The following is an 18441-nucleotide window of genomic DNA, read 5'->3' as shown; positions in this document are numbered from 1 at the left end:
GAATGAATCCCAAAGCAAGAACTTCCAGGACGCTAGAATAGTTATTGCCACCTTAACAAGGAAGTAATACAGCACAGCCCTGGGTGTGAGGCAGTAATATTTAACAAATATATATTTGAATCACCATGTGGCCGCCTAGTAGATGTCTGTCACCTGACTGCCTTTAGGGAGAGCCAGGGAAGTAGCCAGGGCCCTAATAGAATAGGAACAAATGCCCTCCAGGTGGTCTTTCTTGACCAAGCTATAGCAGATCTCAATACAGAAGATGACCGCCACAACAAATGACATATTTGGCCACAGCTTTGCCTTTTATTTGCTCTCGCAAGAACACAAAGGGTTGATTACCCATTCGGTCCTGTTGAATGCAGTCAATGTAATGTGAAATTACACACCCTGTGGTCCACGATATGTAGTAGCTTCTCTTTGTTGGGATGAGGGGATGGAAGAAAGTAAGAGGATGGGTAGATGAGGCAATTTTAAAAGCCAAAACCACTTTGGGCAAGAAGGTAGGACTGGTATGCAGGACCAACTTTGCTAATGGAAAATTATGATAGTGGGCCAAACTGGTCAGGGAGGCACCTGAAAGTAAAAACAGCAACCAGGTAACCCTTGACTGAAGCAACTACCAACCTTTGTTATAGAAAAAAACTGTATGAAACACAGGATGTCAAGATTTAAAGGGATATAAGCCTACTGACCAGCAAGTTTTCTTGCAGCCACAATGACATCTGCAACTGCATCAGTGAGGATGAAGGACTCATGATGACACTGTTCATTCTCCATGAGTAAATCAGCAGCATTTAGGGGTTGGGATGGTGGACCTGACCATCATACTGCAATAGAAGCTCCATGCTGTATGGAAGGGTAATAGGCAGTGAAATACAGAGTACCAATATATCAGCAATCTGGGGCTTTCAGGGTCAGCTGTGCCCCAATCGTACCATACCTTCTGTAGTACTTTAGACAGAAGTAGAATAAGTGGAAACATGTACACAGGGCCTTTCTCAACAGTCAAGCCAGAAGGCATGCCCCAGGGAACCATTCAGAGGAAAGTATATGCACAGAACGGAGGAAATGTCTTGTTCAAGCTAAGTTGGAAAGATCCACAGACAGGAACCACAATTTGTAGACGACCTCTGTCATTTCAGGCCGGAGTTCCGACTAATTATTCTCCAGTGAGATACAGCTGAGAACATCTGCTTTGCTTTGAAATAGCAATCTTTGTAGGCCACTGCTGTGAAAATTCCTCACCATTGTACCCACTTACGCAGGTGAACTGCCTCCAAACACGGGCCACCGTCCAAAACCACTCTACTGTTCATGTAATGAACAGTGGTGGCGTCTGAAATGATCAGAATGGCACTCTGAGATGGAAGGAAGAAATTTATTTGTTGCAAAGTTTACCTCCCGCAGCTGTAGCATATTTAGACGGAGACACTGCTCCCACAAAAACCAGCAGTTCAACATTGTCTTATTGCCCTGATAGGCAACCCAGCCCAGCCCAGCCAGGAGGAGTCTGTCTCCAATGTAGCCTGTACCTGTAGAAGGCCGAATACTCGACTCACATCAAGATTAGGAAGTTCAGTCTGCCAGTGCAGGTCTGAGTAGCTGCACCAGAGTCAAGAGACTGTTTGTTTTGAAGCCACTGCAGGCGCAAATAGAGAGCCTTCTTATGTCACCCGCGAGTGGAAACTTCAGGATCTAGAAAGCCATGAGGCCAAGCAAAGCAAACAGCAGTACTCAGGAGTCTGAGTGAGAAACCTCAGTATCATCTACTGAATATTCACTTTCAGAAGGCAGGCTCTGTGTGAGACGTCTAACAATTCACATAGAAAGATCACCTCTGTGTGGGAGTTAGGTGGGACCAAAGCCATGGACAATTGTCATCACGCTCCAAAGATGCTCCCGGGCTACAGCTGAAGACTCTGGCATTAACAGCCAAATATGAAATGACTGTAGATGTCTGTAAAAAACTCCTTAGGGCTGTTTGACCAACTATTGCCTTTGGCAGCTAAGATATCAACAGAGTAGTGCTTTGTCAAAGTGTGTAGGGTTGATCAACTGGCTATTTTCCTAGTAGGATATTGCCCAGGAAGGCAAAGGTTGCAGCTTCCTTGCATTTCAAGTGGGCCCTGGGATTAACAAGGAGGGCTCTTTTGGCTTTATGATGGCTAGTTAGGATACACTTGACTATCTACCTTGCAACACCCACCTTAGTGAGGGTTAGCAAAGGCTAAGAAGAACTGGTTGCTTTGTGGAAGGGCTTGCTTTTGCTGACGTAATAAATGACAGATAGTTAGACATTTAGGATGTGGAGAGTGTTCTCTGCTACAGAGTTCGGTTGATGGAACAGGACTGGGAGGGCTATAGTTTTATTGATGTGCAGAATGGAAACCACTTTGGGTTGGCTCTGTGAACAGCACTGTCCTTGTGGCCCTGAATTAACGTTTGCACATTAATCATGCAACTCATTGATCTGTCCGAGAGATTTTATGGTTATGAGGAAAGGTACTTCCGGGAGAGAAACCGTAGCAGCATGCAGGGGCTCGGGGGAGGGGATGTCTCATGAGTATGGTAAGGATTACACTGAGAATGCACACAAGGACTCTGGGAGGGATGATCCTTTAAAGGCATTAACAAAGGCCTTATTTACAGGGGTGCAAAAGAGCGAGGAGGTTACCCTGTTTTGAACGCAAGTGTCTATGACTGCTAAATAGAGGTGCATAATAGTGTAGGTGAATCCAGATTTTTGTAGATGGAAAAGGTAACAGATAATGTCCTAGACAGTAATATTTAAGCAGTTCCAAGTGTTTGGAGATCCAACAGTGAACAAATCTCTTCCAATTTCCCACATAGCAGGCTTGTGTGGTAGGCCTGAGGGATTCACATAAGATGTCCATGCACTCCTGCAGAAGGGGCACAGGTATCCAACCTCAGCTGTCAGATTACTAGATTCAGTTGGCTGACGTCTGGATGTCTGATTTAACCTTTGTTTTGCGTGAGAAGGTCAGGTCTGTTGGGGAGATTTTCGTGGAGGATGACTGACATCTCAAGCTAGGAGTACAGGAGTAGGACTTGAGTTTGGAGTTCCTGTCCAAAGACTAGTTGATGTGCACTGCTGAGCAGGTCTGCCAAGTCGTTGTCCACCCCTGAATGGTACTCCACCAGAAGGTGTATGCAATGCTGACTGCTCAGTGGCAGGCCTCCACACTAGTGAAGACAACGGAAGAAACTGATTGTGTCGCCTTGTTTTGGGGGATAAAGTATTTCCAGTCACGTCTGTTCTGTGGAGAACTATTCTATTCTAGGAATTTTTAAAGCACATGGCTAGCCTAAAGGGCCACTGAGTGCTAAGCAAAAATGCCCAGACCCTATTTCACCAAAATCAGACAAAAAGCCAGGTATTCAATTGCGTTCTAACCTCTATTCCTCTTCCTTTTTGCAAATTCTAACACGAAACGAGTTCCACAGTCCAGGGACGATGGTCAAAAAAGAACCACCACTTCTCGCCTTCTAGACCTACATTGGTACAAATGAGTTAAAGGAAGGCTTTGAGAGTAAGGTGTATAGCAAGCAGCTCGAGGAAGTTGATGTGCCACCTCTGATGAGAGGCCCAGATCTCCTGTATGATCATAGTTGAGATGCACCCCTCAGCCAGCGAGATAGATAACTGGAGATGGTGACTTGACGGAAAGGGGGTCTAGGAAAGGCCTGATATGCAACAGGTTGTTGCTGTTCCACTATTGCAGTCATTGATGGACACTGGCTTTCACCAACACTAGAACCTCCTACAGACTCTCTGCTTGTGATTGCAGGAAAGGACCCCTTTTGACATGGTCACCACCACTTGTTGTCACTGGTATTGAGGTTTTTTGACTGAAGATGCACTGGGTTGCTGCTAACCAGGTCCCCAATGGTAGTGCTCTTTCCCAAAAACCAGGAAAAACCAATCTAATTGTGTATTATTGGCACACACTTCAGCACCCCTGTAAGTCCCTAGTAAATGGTATTCCTGGTACCTAGGGCATGGATACTAAAGAGGGTCCCCGAGGGCTGCAGCATGGCATTATGCCACCCTAAGGCACACCCCACCCCACCCCCCAACAATTTGCATGCAGACTGCTATTGAAGGCTGAGTGACATGGTGCAAACCACGAGTGAAAACGCAACATGGCACGCTCATTGTGAGCCATGCAAGAGTCACTGCATACAATATATGTAAGTCACTCCTTAGAGCCTGCAGGAGCAGATATGCCTCTGTGGTGACTAGTTTGATTATTAGATATTACAAGTGTACAGGGAAGGAATCTTAAGGTACATACTGGGCACTGGTTATAACGAGTTACCAAGCAACAAAAAGAGGGGCTAGCAAAAGGTGGGAAGTTCAGAAAACAATTCCTGGTCCTGTGTGTATAGCTCCCAACAATATCTCAATCAAAATAAGGATACACACAGTTCTATGTGGGATGTATCTCTGTAAATGACAAGTAACCAAAAATGTGGAATATGGAATATTTAGAGCAAGAGCCCTCACTCACCTTACGGTGACATGCTTCATCATAGGGCTATGCTCCTCGTCAGGCCGGCACTGTAATGCCTGACGGGCCCCACGAAGGGGCTCTTTGCCGGAGATATTTTGTAAGAGAAAGCCGGTCAAAGAAAATAGCTGATCTAGGATTGGTATGAAAAAACTGTTAAAAATGACTAGAGGTAAAAACGTAATTTATTAGGATGTCTCATCTCGGTCATGATTAAAAACAAAAGAGGGGGGGGAGATAAAGCAATGTTTAAACTCACCAGAAAATATTTTTTTATAATAGTAAGGACAAACCACTAAAACACCCAATATAGAGTTTCAGTGAGAGTAGACACAAGAAGTAGGCTCTTAGAAGCCAGAAACAATGCCTGCTACGGAGGAAGGTGCTATCATCTCCTCCAGCAGGATGGCTAGTGAATCTGTATACCAAGGTCAGGGACTTTCAAGTCCCTGCTGCCTTTGATATGCGAACCTGGCTTCCCTAGGCTGGGAAGTACCCATTTCACACCAGGACAGGTGGGAAATTAGCAATATTAGTATACAAGTAGACGTGTTACACTACCAGTCTAGTCACACCTCTGAGGCGGGCTGCCTGATGTGCTTCACAAAGGACAGGTTCCACCATCTTGTTTTAGTGGAATTAAGAACTCTGGAACAAGGTTGTGGCCACTCCTCACAGGAACTAGTCATATAGGGGGTGTAATCACCCCAGGGGTAAGTAGCCCATTGGCTACTACCCTACACTCCCCTAAACGCCCCTAAATTCCGTATTTAGGCGGCACCCCGACACCAGGAACTCAGTTGACTGATTGAAGAAGAAGGACAAAGAGCAACCAACCAACGCAAGAACTGTGGACTTGCTCAGGACTCTGGCGCCAAACCATACCTACCTGCTCCAGGCCCAACAACTGCAAGGGCCCAACTCGTCCTGCAGCTGTGCATCCTCCAAACCCTCAGAGGTCTGCCAGCACTTCACCAACGAGCATCTCCCTTGGAGTGGAGGAGCCACTTCCCTGCACCAGCAGGCACCTATTGAGACGGTTCCTCATTTTGCTGACCATCGGGTTCACAGTGGAAGCACCTTATCAGGAAGAGTGTCCAGGAGTGGAGCCCCATCGAACCGCTGAACAAAACACCTATGCAGATTGAAACCAACAGTGCCTTTTCAGAGCTGAGACCTTCAAGGCCACCCCAACCCTTCAGATCTGACAGCTGTATTTTCTGTATTTCTTAAAAATCAGTAACTCGAAAAATCCTTACGTGATTGTGTAGATCTTGGTGTCTATATTAATATAAAAATCTGTACTATTTTTCTAAATTGGTCTGGAGTTTCTTCGTGCGTGTGTCTCATTTTCTTTACTCTGTGTTCAACAAATGCTTAATAGTATCCTCTAAGCCTAAACTGCTCACCCACACTACAACAAAAGAGAGCGTTTAGGGTATTACTTTAACCTTTGTCAGCCAATAAGGATCCCCTGTACAACATAGTGTACCCCTACATTGGTACACTGCATAGATAGCCAGCTTCCTATAGTGACCACCAAGCAAAAAGGCATTCCTGCAGCAGATACACATTGAGTCAGATATGGGGTACTATGGTGATGCAGGAAGCCATTATGCCTGGGAGATGCGTAAGAGTTTTGACTGAGTTGAAGGTTCGTCAGAACAAGAAGTCCGTGCTGCTAGGCTGCCAACAGCTTCTTCAGGCTGGGATAGGTTTGCCTGTGGCCACCTTGAATACAGACCATAAGAACAGCTGAATTTGGAAGGGATGCAAGTGGGATTTGTTGGTAATTACTGTAAACCCTATGCTGTGGAGCAGGGAGATGGCAGCCTGAGTATGTGCTAAGGCACTGGTGCTTGTCAGTGCTCCTGACCAACAAGTCATTGCGGTATATAGATGTCCCCCTCTACTAAAGAAGGCAGCCACCACAGCCAAGAAACCTTGTGAAAAACCTTGGAATAGCAGAGACACTCAAAGGAAGTACTCATAATTGGTAATTATGGCCACTTACCACAAAATGGCTGTAACGTCGGTGAGCAGAATGAATGGGGTTGTGAGAGTAGGAGTGATTTATGGCTAATGATGTGAGGTAACCACCGTGTTGAAGTGGAGGGATGGCTAGATGTCATATGCTAAAGTTCCATGCCATGAGGGTGTACTGCTTGAAGGGCTCGAAGTCCAGGATTGGCCTGCGGAAGCCGTCCTCATTTAGGATGAGGTCGTAAAGGAAGTAGATCCAAAGTACTTTCACTTGTCTGTTGCTATTCCTCCCAGCGAGCGAGGACATTCTGCTGTCTCCCCCTGAAAGATGTTTTGTGAACGGGCAGGTGTGAAAAGTTTGGCGCCTCTACTTCTGATCTTGTTATTGTTGCCACTGTAGGAACCCCATGTGTACCCTCTTCCTGCTTGCTGATGGAGAGGCTGTCTCCTAATGCAATGAGATGGAATCTGGAGAAGCAGCCTCAGAGCGCCCTCTTAGGCTGGTGCCTCCGATAGAAACCTTTGGTAAATGGGGTCTGAAGGGCACCCACTGATTTAGCAATGCTGGTGTCCTTTACTCCAGCATTGCATTACCCTGTGGACCAAAAGGATGGGCCCCATCGAAGGGCAGGTTGAGCAGATGCTGTTGAACCTCTGGTTCGTGGCCTGAGATATGGAGCCATGTGTGGTGCCTGCAAAGTAGAGGGCACAGTAGATGGAGGCACTGAACATAGTCTTACCCTCTGAGACTATTTCCTTCACCTGTTTCCTAAATTCCTTTGGGAGATGCTGGATTATCTCCTGCATCTCATCCCACTGCCCTGTCATCGTGGGAGACGAGCCATTGAAGTTGAGTATTCTTCAGTGGATGACAGCCCCTACTGCAATCCATTTGCACACAGCGCCAAGCATATTGCTCTTCTTGTTGTGTGTGGTAGAGCTGCTTGTGTCTTGCAAGGAAGCCTGCTTGCACGCAGTGTGGACTTCCAAGAAGTCAGATGGGACAGGACACCTGATATGGAGAGCGAGGCGCTGGAAGAGGGTATATACTCTCCCTCCCCCCCCCCCACTCAATCCTCGGCGTTACCACCCTGACTGACTAGCTCTTTGAATGTGTCAGGGGCTGATTTTAACATGCCCTTTAGCATGGGCAAGAACTGGACTATCCGCTCAGACTTGAAAAAGATGTCCACAAGGAAGCGCATGTCTACCTTGTTAAAGGTCGCCAACTACTACATCACCTCATGGTACACAGTTGTGTCCTCAGGGCGAGATGCCGTACGCTGGTCGGGAGATCTGGATCTCATGAGGGATCAACATCACAGCTGTCCCATAGTTCAACTGTGGGCAACTGCTTCAAAGGTGCTTCATAAGGGTTGGCAGAGCTGAAGGGGCTGTCTGGGTCTTAAAAGGAATGTGGGGGTCCTTTTAACGGCTGCGGAGAAGGTGGTGAATTTGGCTATGGAGGACGTGGGGTGGAAGAGTAGGAGGCAGAAGTGGAGCACGGAGTGGAGGGCACGTGCACCCATCTCGGTCTTGTGCCTGGGAGCATGAACAGGCACTGCTGCTGGTTCCTCTTCAAAGGTGAGCCTTTTTTACAGAGGCAGAGCCTTAATTGGTTTTGACAGAGGTGGCTTCACCAAAAACATTACAGTCGGGATGAATAAAGAATCTTTTCGGCCCCAATTACAGGTTCTCCTGCATTCTTCAAAGGATGAGCTTCTCTAAGACGTTGGAACTGGTTGTTGATTGGGTCTTTGACAAGGACAGTGGCCTCGGAATTTAAGATGGGTTGGGCACTGGCATCGAAGGGGCTTTCAGCTTCAACTGCAGTAGATTTGCAGGAAGTTGCAGCTCGACAGCTGGGAAGGTTGATGCCCAAGGATGAGGAACTTTGTACAGTGTCAACTGGAGCCTAAAGGCAGAAGAAACCTTAAAGGCTGGGATGGACACAGGGCTGGAAGCCCGACCCCCTCGGGGACAGTGATCTGCCTCTATGTGTGGCCCATTAAGAGGCCTGGCATGTGTGTCATCACAAACCATACTCACAACCTTGGTGGAGGTCTTTGTGCGAGGGAAGGTGATTGTGGAGAGTGAGGAACCCTCCTCTCCCACCCCTGGTCGAAGCTGAGTAGACTGCCTCTGAGCTGGGTGATAGTTGTAGGAGCAGAATGCCCAAAGGGTCGTCATCCTCATCTTACTCGTAATCAAGAAAGACCTGCTCTCCTAAGATGTCAGGTGCGTCATCTGGGGATTACTGGTGCATCTTCTGGTGCACCCAAAGCCTCTCTTGCCAGTATCAGGGGGGGTTTTATGATTGAAAGGTGAGGCAGGCTTCACATGCAGCATTGTCACGGCCGGGAGAGAGGCAGAGGTTACACACTTCGTGGCTGATTGACCACGAACATTCATCTGGCACTGGGGACAGTACAGGAGGCATCTGTTCTATAACCGGTGTGCATTTTCCGCAAAGAAGTTGGTCTTGTGGCCTTGGCGGTTGTGAGTCAATCGCCAGCTGTCTGTCTCTAAAGGGTGTCTTGGAGAAGAGCGCCAAAGACAAATATTTTACCAGGTATGGGTATCGAATTAAACCGCGCAGGTCAAAAAGAAAACGTGGAACATGGTGAGTCCTGGAGCCGTCAGTACAGGTGTGAACCAAATGCCCGAAAAAAAGAAAAAAAATCAATCCACATGAAGTTGGTACTCATGAGTGTTGCCTCCTTACAGTGGCCTCACAATGCATCCTGTGACTCAAAAACATTTCTGTGAAAAAAATCACCTTGCAAATGTTCAAGCCCAACACTAGATGGCAGGAGTATGTGGAGCATGTGTGTCTGAAGCAAGACATGCTATGTACATAAGGTACCAAATATTGTTCTTGTAAAGTTGGGCAAATGGCTTTAGGCAACACCGGAAAACTTTTTGAATTCAAAGAAAACGCCTTGTGGAATGGCTACCATCCCTATAAGTAATTCCATACAAGCGGGGAGCAAATATGGATGCAAATTTGGGTGCCAATAATGGAGAAACTCAAAAATAAGATGTCCGATTCAAAGTTTTGAAATTTTAGTGCAAAACAATGCTTTCCATTTTCAATAATAAATTGGAGAAATCAGTATCACAATGGCCCTGGAGATGAATAGCTTACATATTGTCCTCCAACCAAAACATCATATGGAGAGGAAAACTGAAATCTATTTTACCACTTCAAAAGGGTATTATGCACAGATATCACATCAAGCCACATGGATGCGAAGTTTAGAATTTGTTATTTACTATCACTACATATTCATGTTTGCTACACACTGTTTAATTGGTAGAAAGTATTTATTGAGCTCCCACTTTTCATCGTAAGCAATGTGTCTGTGCCACTTGTCAGATCTTTGCTTGTGAATATCTGGTGCAAGCTGAGCCCTCAGCCTTGAGCTGTTCAGCAAAGTGTAGCAGTAAAACATCTTAAATTTGCTCAACAGACACTGATATCTTGTCACTTCTTGTTTAAATAGGTAAAGCACTGTTGTTCTAATGTCTTTATTGACCAAAGAGAAAGGCTGTGACAGTAGCAAAAGAAATGATTTAAGGATAATCTAGCTCACTCCAGGTACACTACATATATCTCAAAGGTGGCCCACGGGACTCTGGCTAAAATATCTCTGAAAAAGCTCCTTCATCCCAAGAGTAATGTATCTGATCTGAAGTATCTGCTTGCAAAGAAGAAACATGTCTTCTCTGGTCCACCATTGTAAGGACAGGTTGCAGGTGTGCTGATCTTATTTAGATTTCTCAGTGTTTAAGATTTCTCATTGTCTTTGGATCTGTGACCTCAGATCTTCCAGATTCTTCTGTAGGGTTGCTTATGTGCCTCTGTTATACAAATATAAGACATTATAGCTCTTACCAATGAAATTCACAGGTGTGATTGACAGGAAAGAGTTTCTTGAAACCACCTCACTCTACAAGGAAGTTCCCAGAGATGGCAAACACAGGGAGACGAAGTTAATATGGATCATAAACCAGCAAAAACGTTTTAAAGAAATAAACTAAGTTGGTACCCCAGAAATCATACCACTGCAGGCAGATTAAATTAGATGTCACCCGGTTGTTGGCTGGGATTGTTTCCTATTAAATATGCCAGTACCTTGCCTGCCTTCAAATTATCATACACTTACTTCAAATACTTTGTCATTCTAATCTAAATACAGAAATTGCCAAACACCATCACCTAATTTTTGCCTTTATCTTGTCAATAAAACTCAGTGCTATTAAATCGTCAGTTGCCTAATAATCACTTTTACCTGTACCCTAACGCTTATACAAACCCTAAACTTAAAACAGCAGTGTTGGCAAGGCAAATTGATAGGATAAGAACCAAAAGAAATAAGAGTAAGTAAAGCAAAGGAACTACTGCACATTGCACTGTAGATTACATATAAGAGGTCATGTTGCACCAAGTGACTAAATGAAGGAAAGTATTTTTTTTAATTTTTTTATAGCACAGCACTGTTGTCTTCCTGTGGGTGTATCCCAAACAGCTTTACAGCTGTAGTGATGAACATGTGATAGAGACCTGTGATGTATTTTTATTTGCAAGACTCCACACACTTTCCTTATGGATCAGAAATTTCCGCAGTGGCAAAATCTGCCTGAATAAGTTTACTTGGTGGCCTTTATGTAAAATTCACCAAGAACGTTTTCTCACAACTCAGCGTTAACTTGATATGTGTTCTGGAAAAAGAGAATGAGGGAAAATAGACAGATGTGAGAGACACCTCCCTTCTCTATCCCCTTACCATGGTACAGCAATTTAAGAAAACCCACAAAATGGGATGAAACTATATAGCAAAGCATGTTGTTGCTTCACCCCACCTCTGCTGGAAGTGCCAAGGAACTTTATTCAGGTCACCTGATAGGAGTTGAGGGACAGGGAGTTAGGATATGTATTTGAACAGCTGTGATGTGTCACTTTATGTTCTGCCCTATTGGTTCTGAGCCTCAAACAGTTACCAGGACATCAAGAAGAAATGCCCAGAAAAGATTTCTAAACATTTGCAAGTTAACATTAAGTAAGTTTCGCTAATAGAAACGTTTCCTACTTCAGAAAGCCACCCTAATTGGTTGAGGAGATACCACAATTCCTAGACTTGAAAAAGCACATTGCACGTTCTCCAAAAATCATCATCATCATTGCTGTGGGGAATATTTATACCACAGGATCTTTAGTGGGCCGATGCTTTATACTTAATGACGTATGTTTCTTTAAAGATGCAAATTAAAATATTAAATTAATTGTTAGTATATAATTGGACAATGGAAAAAGGAACACTGCATCTTTATTAGCTCTCTTCCTGAACAGTACTTGGCGGTAATGTAAATGGGAGTGCACAAGATAATAACAAACTGTTAGTCGAAAAAAGAAACAAGCACAACTGAAAAATAACCTTAACCAAATAAGATAAACGGCCAGCCACATGTACCTGATTTAAATGCTGGCTTACTTCACGAGACAGTGAACTCATAGAGCTACAACGCGAAAGCTAAAAACAGTAAGGAAAAAACACACACAAACAAAAAATTGTCATGCATTTCACTGCCTCAAAGCTTTTGGTTTAAAAAGAAGATACAGGGTTCACAATGCAAAAATGACACTTATTTAATGTGCCAATGATTAATGAAGCAAAATTAAATTGTTACTTCTCTGAAATCAAATGCATAGATAAGTCAGTTCAAGGGAAAAATAACATTTACATATTTGGCGATTACGTGCCAATTCCTTCTCTTAGGCCACGAAGGTCATCCCAATAAAGAGTTATGAACGTGAACATTTTTTGACTCAATGCACATGATGGCTCCAGGGCACCTATCATCAACTCCCTGCTCAAGACTGAGACAGGGTTGATAGGATAGGAGTTAAACAATAAAACACTCAGCAAAATCCAGCATGGACACATCACGCATACCTGGGCTGCGATGTAGACACAGAATGTTTTGTGAACAATTCTTGTTTTTCAATGTTTAGGAAGTGGGCAGGCTTTGGGGTTTTTCAGCAGCACGTGCAGCACATAGGGGTGTCGCAGTGGATACCGAAATTCGCGACTGGACGAATGACAGCAGGCTGCCTCTTTTTGTTTCACTGTTTTATTCCTTCAATAAGCTTCACTGTAGTGAGCTTTTATACTCCAGTGGGACTGCCTAGGACCTTATGTCGATTTATTTCATTCTCTATTGCAGGTTCCAGGGGAAATTATAATTGGTGGGGATCTTAACCTTTTACAAGACCCGGAAATTAACTTTTCAATAAGTAATAAAAAGCAACAGAAACCTAAGGCAGTTAAATCCCTAAAGGAATATAAAGAGATCCAATGCTTACAGACCCACGTACAAAAGCATTTCCAGGGAAGAGGGAGTATACCTGCTTCTCTGCATTATTTTTGGGTTGACATTCTGGGCTTTCAATTGTTTACAACATTTCATGAATTCTCAAACCATTCTACTCGAGTTAGGCACTGCCGGCCGTATGCAAAATTTTCAGTCCCAAGGTGGATTTTTGAGGTATATCTGGAGGACAAGGACTGGCCTGAAAAGTTTAAGGAGGACATTTGAGAATTCATAGTAAACAATCACGGGACTGCCTCACAAAATGTAGTGTGGGAGGCACTGAGAGTCTACCTGCGGGGGCAATTGAAAACCAAGGACACAGTGGCTAATAGCAAAGCTAAAAAGAAACAAGCATTGGCAAAGAAACAAGCATTGGCAAAGCCAATTGGTGTTGCTTATGAGCGAACTATTGGCTTTGGCAACTAGGTGGGGTTGTGAACAGGAAGGTAGAGGGCTGTGGATACCTGGACTGGTTAAAAAAAAAAAAAAAAAAAAATTATGAAGCAGCCAGCGCTGGCCGCCTCGCCGCCTTCTAGAACTTTTTTCTTTCGTCTGTTGCGAGATAGATGAAACAGGGACAGTTGGGAGGGGAGAAAAGTAACATGGACAGAGGTGGGAAGGGGAGGAAAAAACAGGGAAGGGGTGGGGGTGGGAGAAGAAGTAAGAGGGATGGGCAGGACATAATGGATTCAAATATAAAAACTTTCCAGTGCAAAAATAAATAACGTCAGCTATGTATACATGTTCACCTGATAGCTGCAAGTTGTACTAAACAATGTGGTTAACTGTAAGAGATGTGAAGCCTAATAACTACCACTGGCCGGAGTACCTTTGTAATTGAAATGCAAAAAGATGTTTGTGAAAAATTAAATAACTGTGCTTTATTATTGTAAAAGCCCCACACAAAACTCTGATGCACACAGAGGTGGTGGGGCAGAATCATTAATCTCAAATAATTCAATTTCCCAAAGTAATGGTTGTCGCCCCTAATTCAGCTGTGTCTACAAACTGCTGGAGCTGGTCAGTCATTGTATCACTAGTGCAAGGATTGGATTTATTGTGGCAGCAGGAAGGTGCTCCGGTTGCAGACTGGCATGCTTAGACTTGGCAACACGTGATCCTTGACTGCTGCGGGCTCTCAACTTTTCCTAATGGGAGCCCAAAGTACAGTACTGGCGTAATTCTTCAGCAACATCCCTTGTTCAAGCCTCACCTCTAGGTTGTCAGCATGTTCTTGTACACCACAAAAATCAGGAAAGAGCTAATGCCATAGAAAGCAACTGCAAATAGCTTTAGGAATAAGGTTACTGTTTAGGCTGCAGGTCCTCAAACCGTCATCCCTGTATGCAGAGGATCTGGTGGCACCTTCAGTTTTACCAAGCTCTACCTCCACCATGACCTCAGAAACACAATAACATTTGTGAATCTGACAGGACTGCTCAAACTCTACAAACAGCAGTTTGTGTCAATCCTAAAATGTTCAATGCATTGGCCATGTCTGAAAGGAAACCTTTTCCATGGGCTGCTTCACAGACACATACTTTGAGAGGTTATATATTATACCAAGCCAACATTACATTTCCCAATTATTTCAAAAGGTTTCAGTCATTTTTAATCTTTTGAAAACATAAGCAGCTATTTTTAATTCACAAAATGTTAACATAATATATTTTGGCTTTGTATAGAAATAATATAATGCAGCATTTAAGAAATGAACGATTATAGCATTAACGTGTGGGCTACTTTTAAAAGTAAAGGTGCATTTTTTTTCCTGATTTTAAGAAAATACCAGGTGTTGTATTTAAGATAAGCTTTTGCTTTTTAATAACCAGTGCAAGAATAAATAATACCGGCAATCTAAACATGTTTATCAGCATTCATCCCAGAGGAGAGGATGTAGCGTAATGGCCAAAGCCGCACACTTTGAAGCAGGGGAACTCGAATAGAGTCTCTGCACTGACTCAACATCCTGTGACTCTCAACAAATCACAAACCTCCTGTGCCTATAATAATTGAATGTGTCCTTGTGTAATGTGCTCCAGCACTTTGGTGTTCACGCTATATAAATACGTCAGAGGCTTTCATGAATACACCTGGCCTCCTGGCTCATTTATTGTGCTGGGCCAACACAGAGGGAACAAGCAAACATAGTTGTGAAGTGGGCGCACATCTGAGTAAGGGAAAAAAAAAAACACGCACACAGGTGAGAAGTGCTCGTTGAAAATTTTAAAAATAGTCCCTGAGCCAGGAAATAAAATGGGACAAGTGGAAGATACAAATCCTGGGGCGCTGCTCTGTGGGAGTTAACAATAGACTAAAAGGTGGGACAAAGACAAGATTAATCACTTACAAGCAAGGAGTTTTTAAGGACCCTGACAAATGAAAAGCAATGGGCGGAGTTAAACCCCACAACGTATATACAACAGACCGCTAAGTGATTGCACAAACGCTGTCTAGGCTCGACCTAAAAAATGGAGCTCGAAAAACTAGCTAGAGATGCAAATGAAACGCTTATGCAGCATTATACTGAGGGTGACAGTAAAGGGCTTGAGAAAACAAATCTTGTACTGAGTGAATATAATTATACCAACAGCTATGCAAGTAATTCTACTGCGATTCAAAAGATTTACAAAGAAAGTAATTACGCTGGAATGGTTATGGCCTAGAAAGCTCAAGAGAAAATAGAAAAAAGCAAAATTCACACTTTAAAATGTCCCCAGCCTGAGGGCTGTTGTAATGACACAGGAAAAATAAATGAGATTGTCCTCCAACATCATAACCTGATTTTTAATCATACTCAGTTGATAAGGGGGCAATGGATATATTTCTGGGGAGACTGGCAATATCAACAAACCCCAAGGAAGATAGGAGAAGCATTGTTAACTCTTAATAAGGAAGAGTTGGAGGACTTAATTCATACTTTGCTAAGGTGTGTGGTCATGACGGTTTCCCATGTGAGTTCTATAAAGAATTCTCAGATGTTTTAAATGAATATCCGCTGTAAGCAAATAATATCTTAGAAGGAGGGCCAATCCCATCCTCTTACTTTAAAAATAAGAAAGCTAAAATTCAGAAGACCCAAATTAATATCATGCCATAACATTTTGAACATGCCTTATTAAAGGGATTATGAAACTGTTGTCAAATAGATTTAACTAGGTATTAGCTTTACAGGTAATGTTGAGGAAACTGCTTGCCCTCACCTCCATCGAGATGTTGATTCTACGCTTTATTTTTTGGCTTCGCAGCTTTTCCTTGTGTGCTAAAAGCTGCATTTTTCAAGGTAACAAAATCTATTTTTTCATCTTTTATTTGGCAAGATACAAGTGCTAGATTAGCACTTAGCACTTTATATAAAATCATGAAAGAAGGTGGGTTAGCCCACCCTAATTTAAAAGAGTACTATTATGCTTATTATGTACAAAACATTTAGATTTCGATTGACACCATATTTGATTTTTAAGAATGACCTGAAGAATAGGATTTCAAAACAATTTAGTTGATATTTTAAGGTTGACTAAATCCCCTAGGAAGGTTCTATATAAAAATCTACTGTGTTTTTGTTAAAAGGCAGGCCCAGTTCTATAAAAGTTATTTGATTCCCTATATAAATGTGGCAAAACGCTTGTCTGATTTGGAGGGGGGGGGGGGCAAGGGGAACATATAGATCAAACTACTCTATTAAAATGGAGGGCAAAGGATTTCTCCAAACTGACAGATTGTACTATAGGAGATAGGTGGAGCATTTGCCCCAAATAATGGTTCTTACAGAAGATAATGACTAGATGCAGTTGTCGTATAATACTTTGCTCAGGTTTAAAACCAGTTGATATAAATATGTTACTAAGGAGTAAACATCTGGTTGCCAATCCAATCGAAACTTCAGTTTCGAAGTGGCCATGCAACTAGAAAAAATATCTTGCTTGATGTAAAGGGGTGATATTTTCTAAAAAGCTGCAAATAAATGGAAGAAAGATGAAGGATTTGTGCTATTGGATCAATAAACTGAACTTGTCAGTGCTGAGAGGTGCTAACTGGTGGAGAATGCAGTTCTACGCTAAGTGGTTGATTTACCAAACTCCACAATTCCTGACAGGTGGGTCAGTGTTTTGAATGTTAATCAATTGAAGGAGCAAATTGTTACCCCATAATGTGGAACATCATAGCTGTATGTGAATTTGGGATCCAATCTTTTGGTGTCTAGGAGCGCATTTGTGAAGACAGATTGCTCCTAGCTCCTCCCCAATGCTATTAGGATACCGTCCTGCACTAAGCCACTCCAAGCCATCAAAAACTAATCTTTGAGTGCTTGTGGCTATAGCTCTACTACTGTAAGGGTGGAGACAAAATCTATCCGATCTATTAGACACTGGATTGGGAGAATGAAGATAGTAAGAGAAGAGGAATTTCTGCCCATCACTCAATGTGGAGGTACCATGCAGTTTAACAGAACTTGGGCCCATTTCATGGCTGGTTAGTGGCATAGGTAGGAAGGGTTGGATGGGAGGGGGCCATTTTTAATTCTGAGTGTAGGGGTAACACAAAGACTACCTCGGCTGCCCCCTGGTTGGGGGGCAGGAGGGGATAGAGAATTCAGAATTTAAACATCACACGTTGTGAAGAGTACATAAGTAAAGTCATGCTCAAATAAGTCAAAAGGCATCAAGGGATTATAGGGGATGGTGTAACATGCTAACAGTATGATGTCTCTTTGACGCATGAACGAGACTGGTGTGAAGATCAGTATGTAATGTTATGTGTACGCCTGAATGAAATTTATTGTAACTAATCCTATATTTTATGTTAATTCTACCCTAATTAAAATATGGGCCACTGATAACAAACAATCAAATAAACAAATAAAAAGCCAGCTATGTTTTTTTCTTTCAAAACAATGACTTTCCTGGAATTCAGGTTTCACTTTTACTTTTGGCACTAACATTTCTTTAGCTGAACTTACACAGCTCTCATTTTTCGTTTTTAGATGGGTTAGAGAGACTAGATGGGTGGACGGGACCCTAAATTACAGTAGCCTCTGAAGTAAGCACGCCAATTTAAGGGTGATTTAAGAGGGTGGGGAAACAGAAAAAAATTCCTTTTCCTAGAGAAGTATCAAGTAGAGTGTTGATCTCAAGCTGACAATGGGATTGCTGGAATTCCTGATGTTGACTGAGATTCTTAAGTTTTAATTAGTGTAGCACACAAGCAGCAGGTTTTTGCCACATCTGTTGGAGAACGTTTTCTTATCAACACACTAGTAAGAGTTCAGGCTGAATTAGTGGCATCTGTACAAATATTGCAGGCCCCTGTTAGCAAATTGAATGACCTGTTAATGCTCCTTTGTGATGGGACATGAAATGAGACATCTTCTAAGTATACAGATTCAGACTAGTCCACCTGGATGCCCATCTCCAAAATTTTAGCCATCACAACTATTAGCCATTGACAATCTGAAATGTTTCTAGAGTAGGCCTAGCACTCTTTTCAGTGACAATGAGGTATTGGGAGCATAATTCCCTGCTCTTCTCACCATAAAGAAACCAAC

At 43.1% G+C, this 18441-nt stretch overlaps 1 protein-coding gene across 6 annotated transcripts in view; it reads right to left on the bottom strand.

The window, feature by feature from the left end:
* The window catches only part of SEC16A (SEC16 homolog A, endoplasmic reticulum export factor), a 300868-nt gene that overhangs the window by 20292 nt on the left and 262135 nt on the right, over positions 1 to 18441 (bottom strand). For 2 of the 6 annotated variants that reach the window (XM_069241597.1, XM_069241598.1), the window contains one exon: positions 11996 to 12055. The exons of the other annotated variants lie outside the window; for them this stretch is intronic. In XM_069241597.1, coding sequence (XP_069097698.1) covers positions 11996 to 12055 — 60 coding nt within the window. The remainder of the gene's footprint in view (positions 1 to 11995; positions 12056 to 18441) is intronic. 6 annotated transcript variants of the gene reach the window in all.

This window comes from Pleurodeles waltl, chromosome 6 (genome assembly GCF_031143425.1).
Source record: "Pleurodeles waltl isolate 20211129_DDA chromosome 6, aPleWal1.hap1.20221129, whole genome shotgun sequence".
Taxonomy (NCBI): Eukaryota; Metazoa; Chordata; class Amphibia; order Caudata; family Salamandridae; genus Pleurodeles; species Pleurodeles waltl.
Note: the sequence above shows the minus strand (reverse complement) of the source record. Positions and strands in the feature narration are given on the sequence as shown.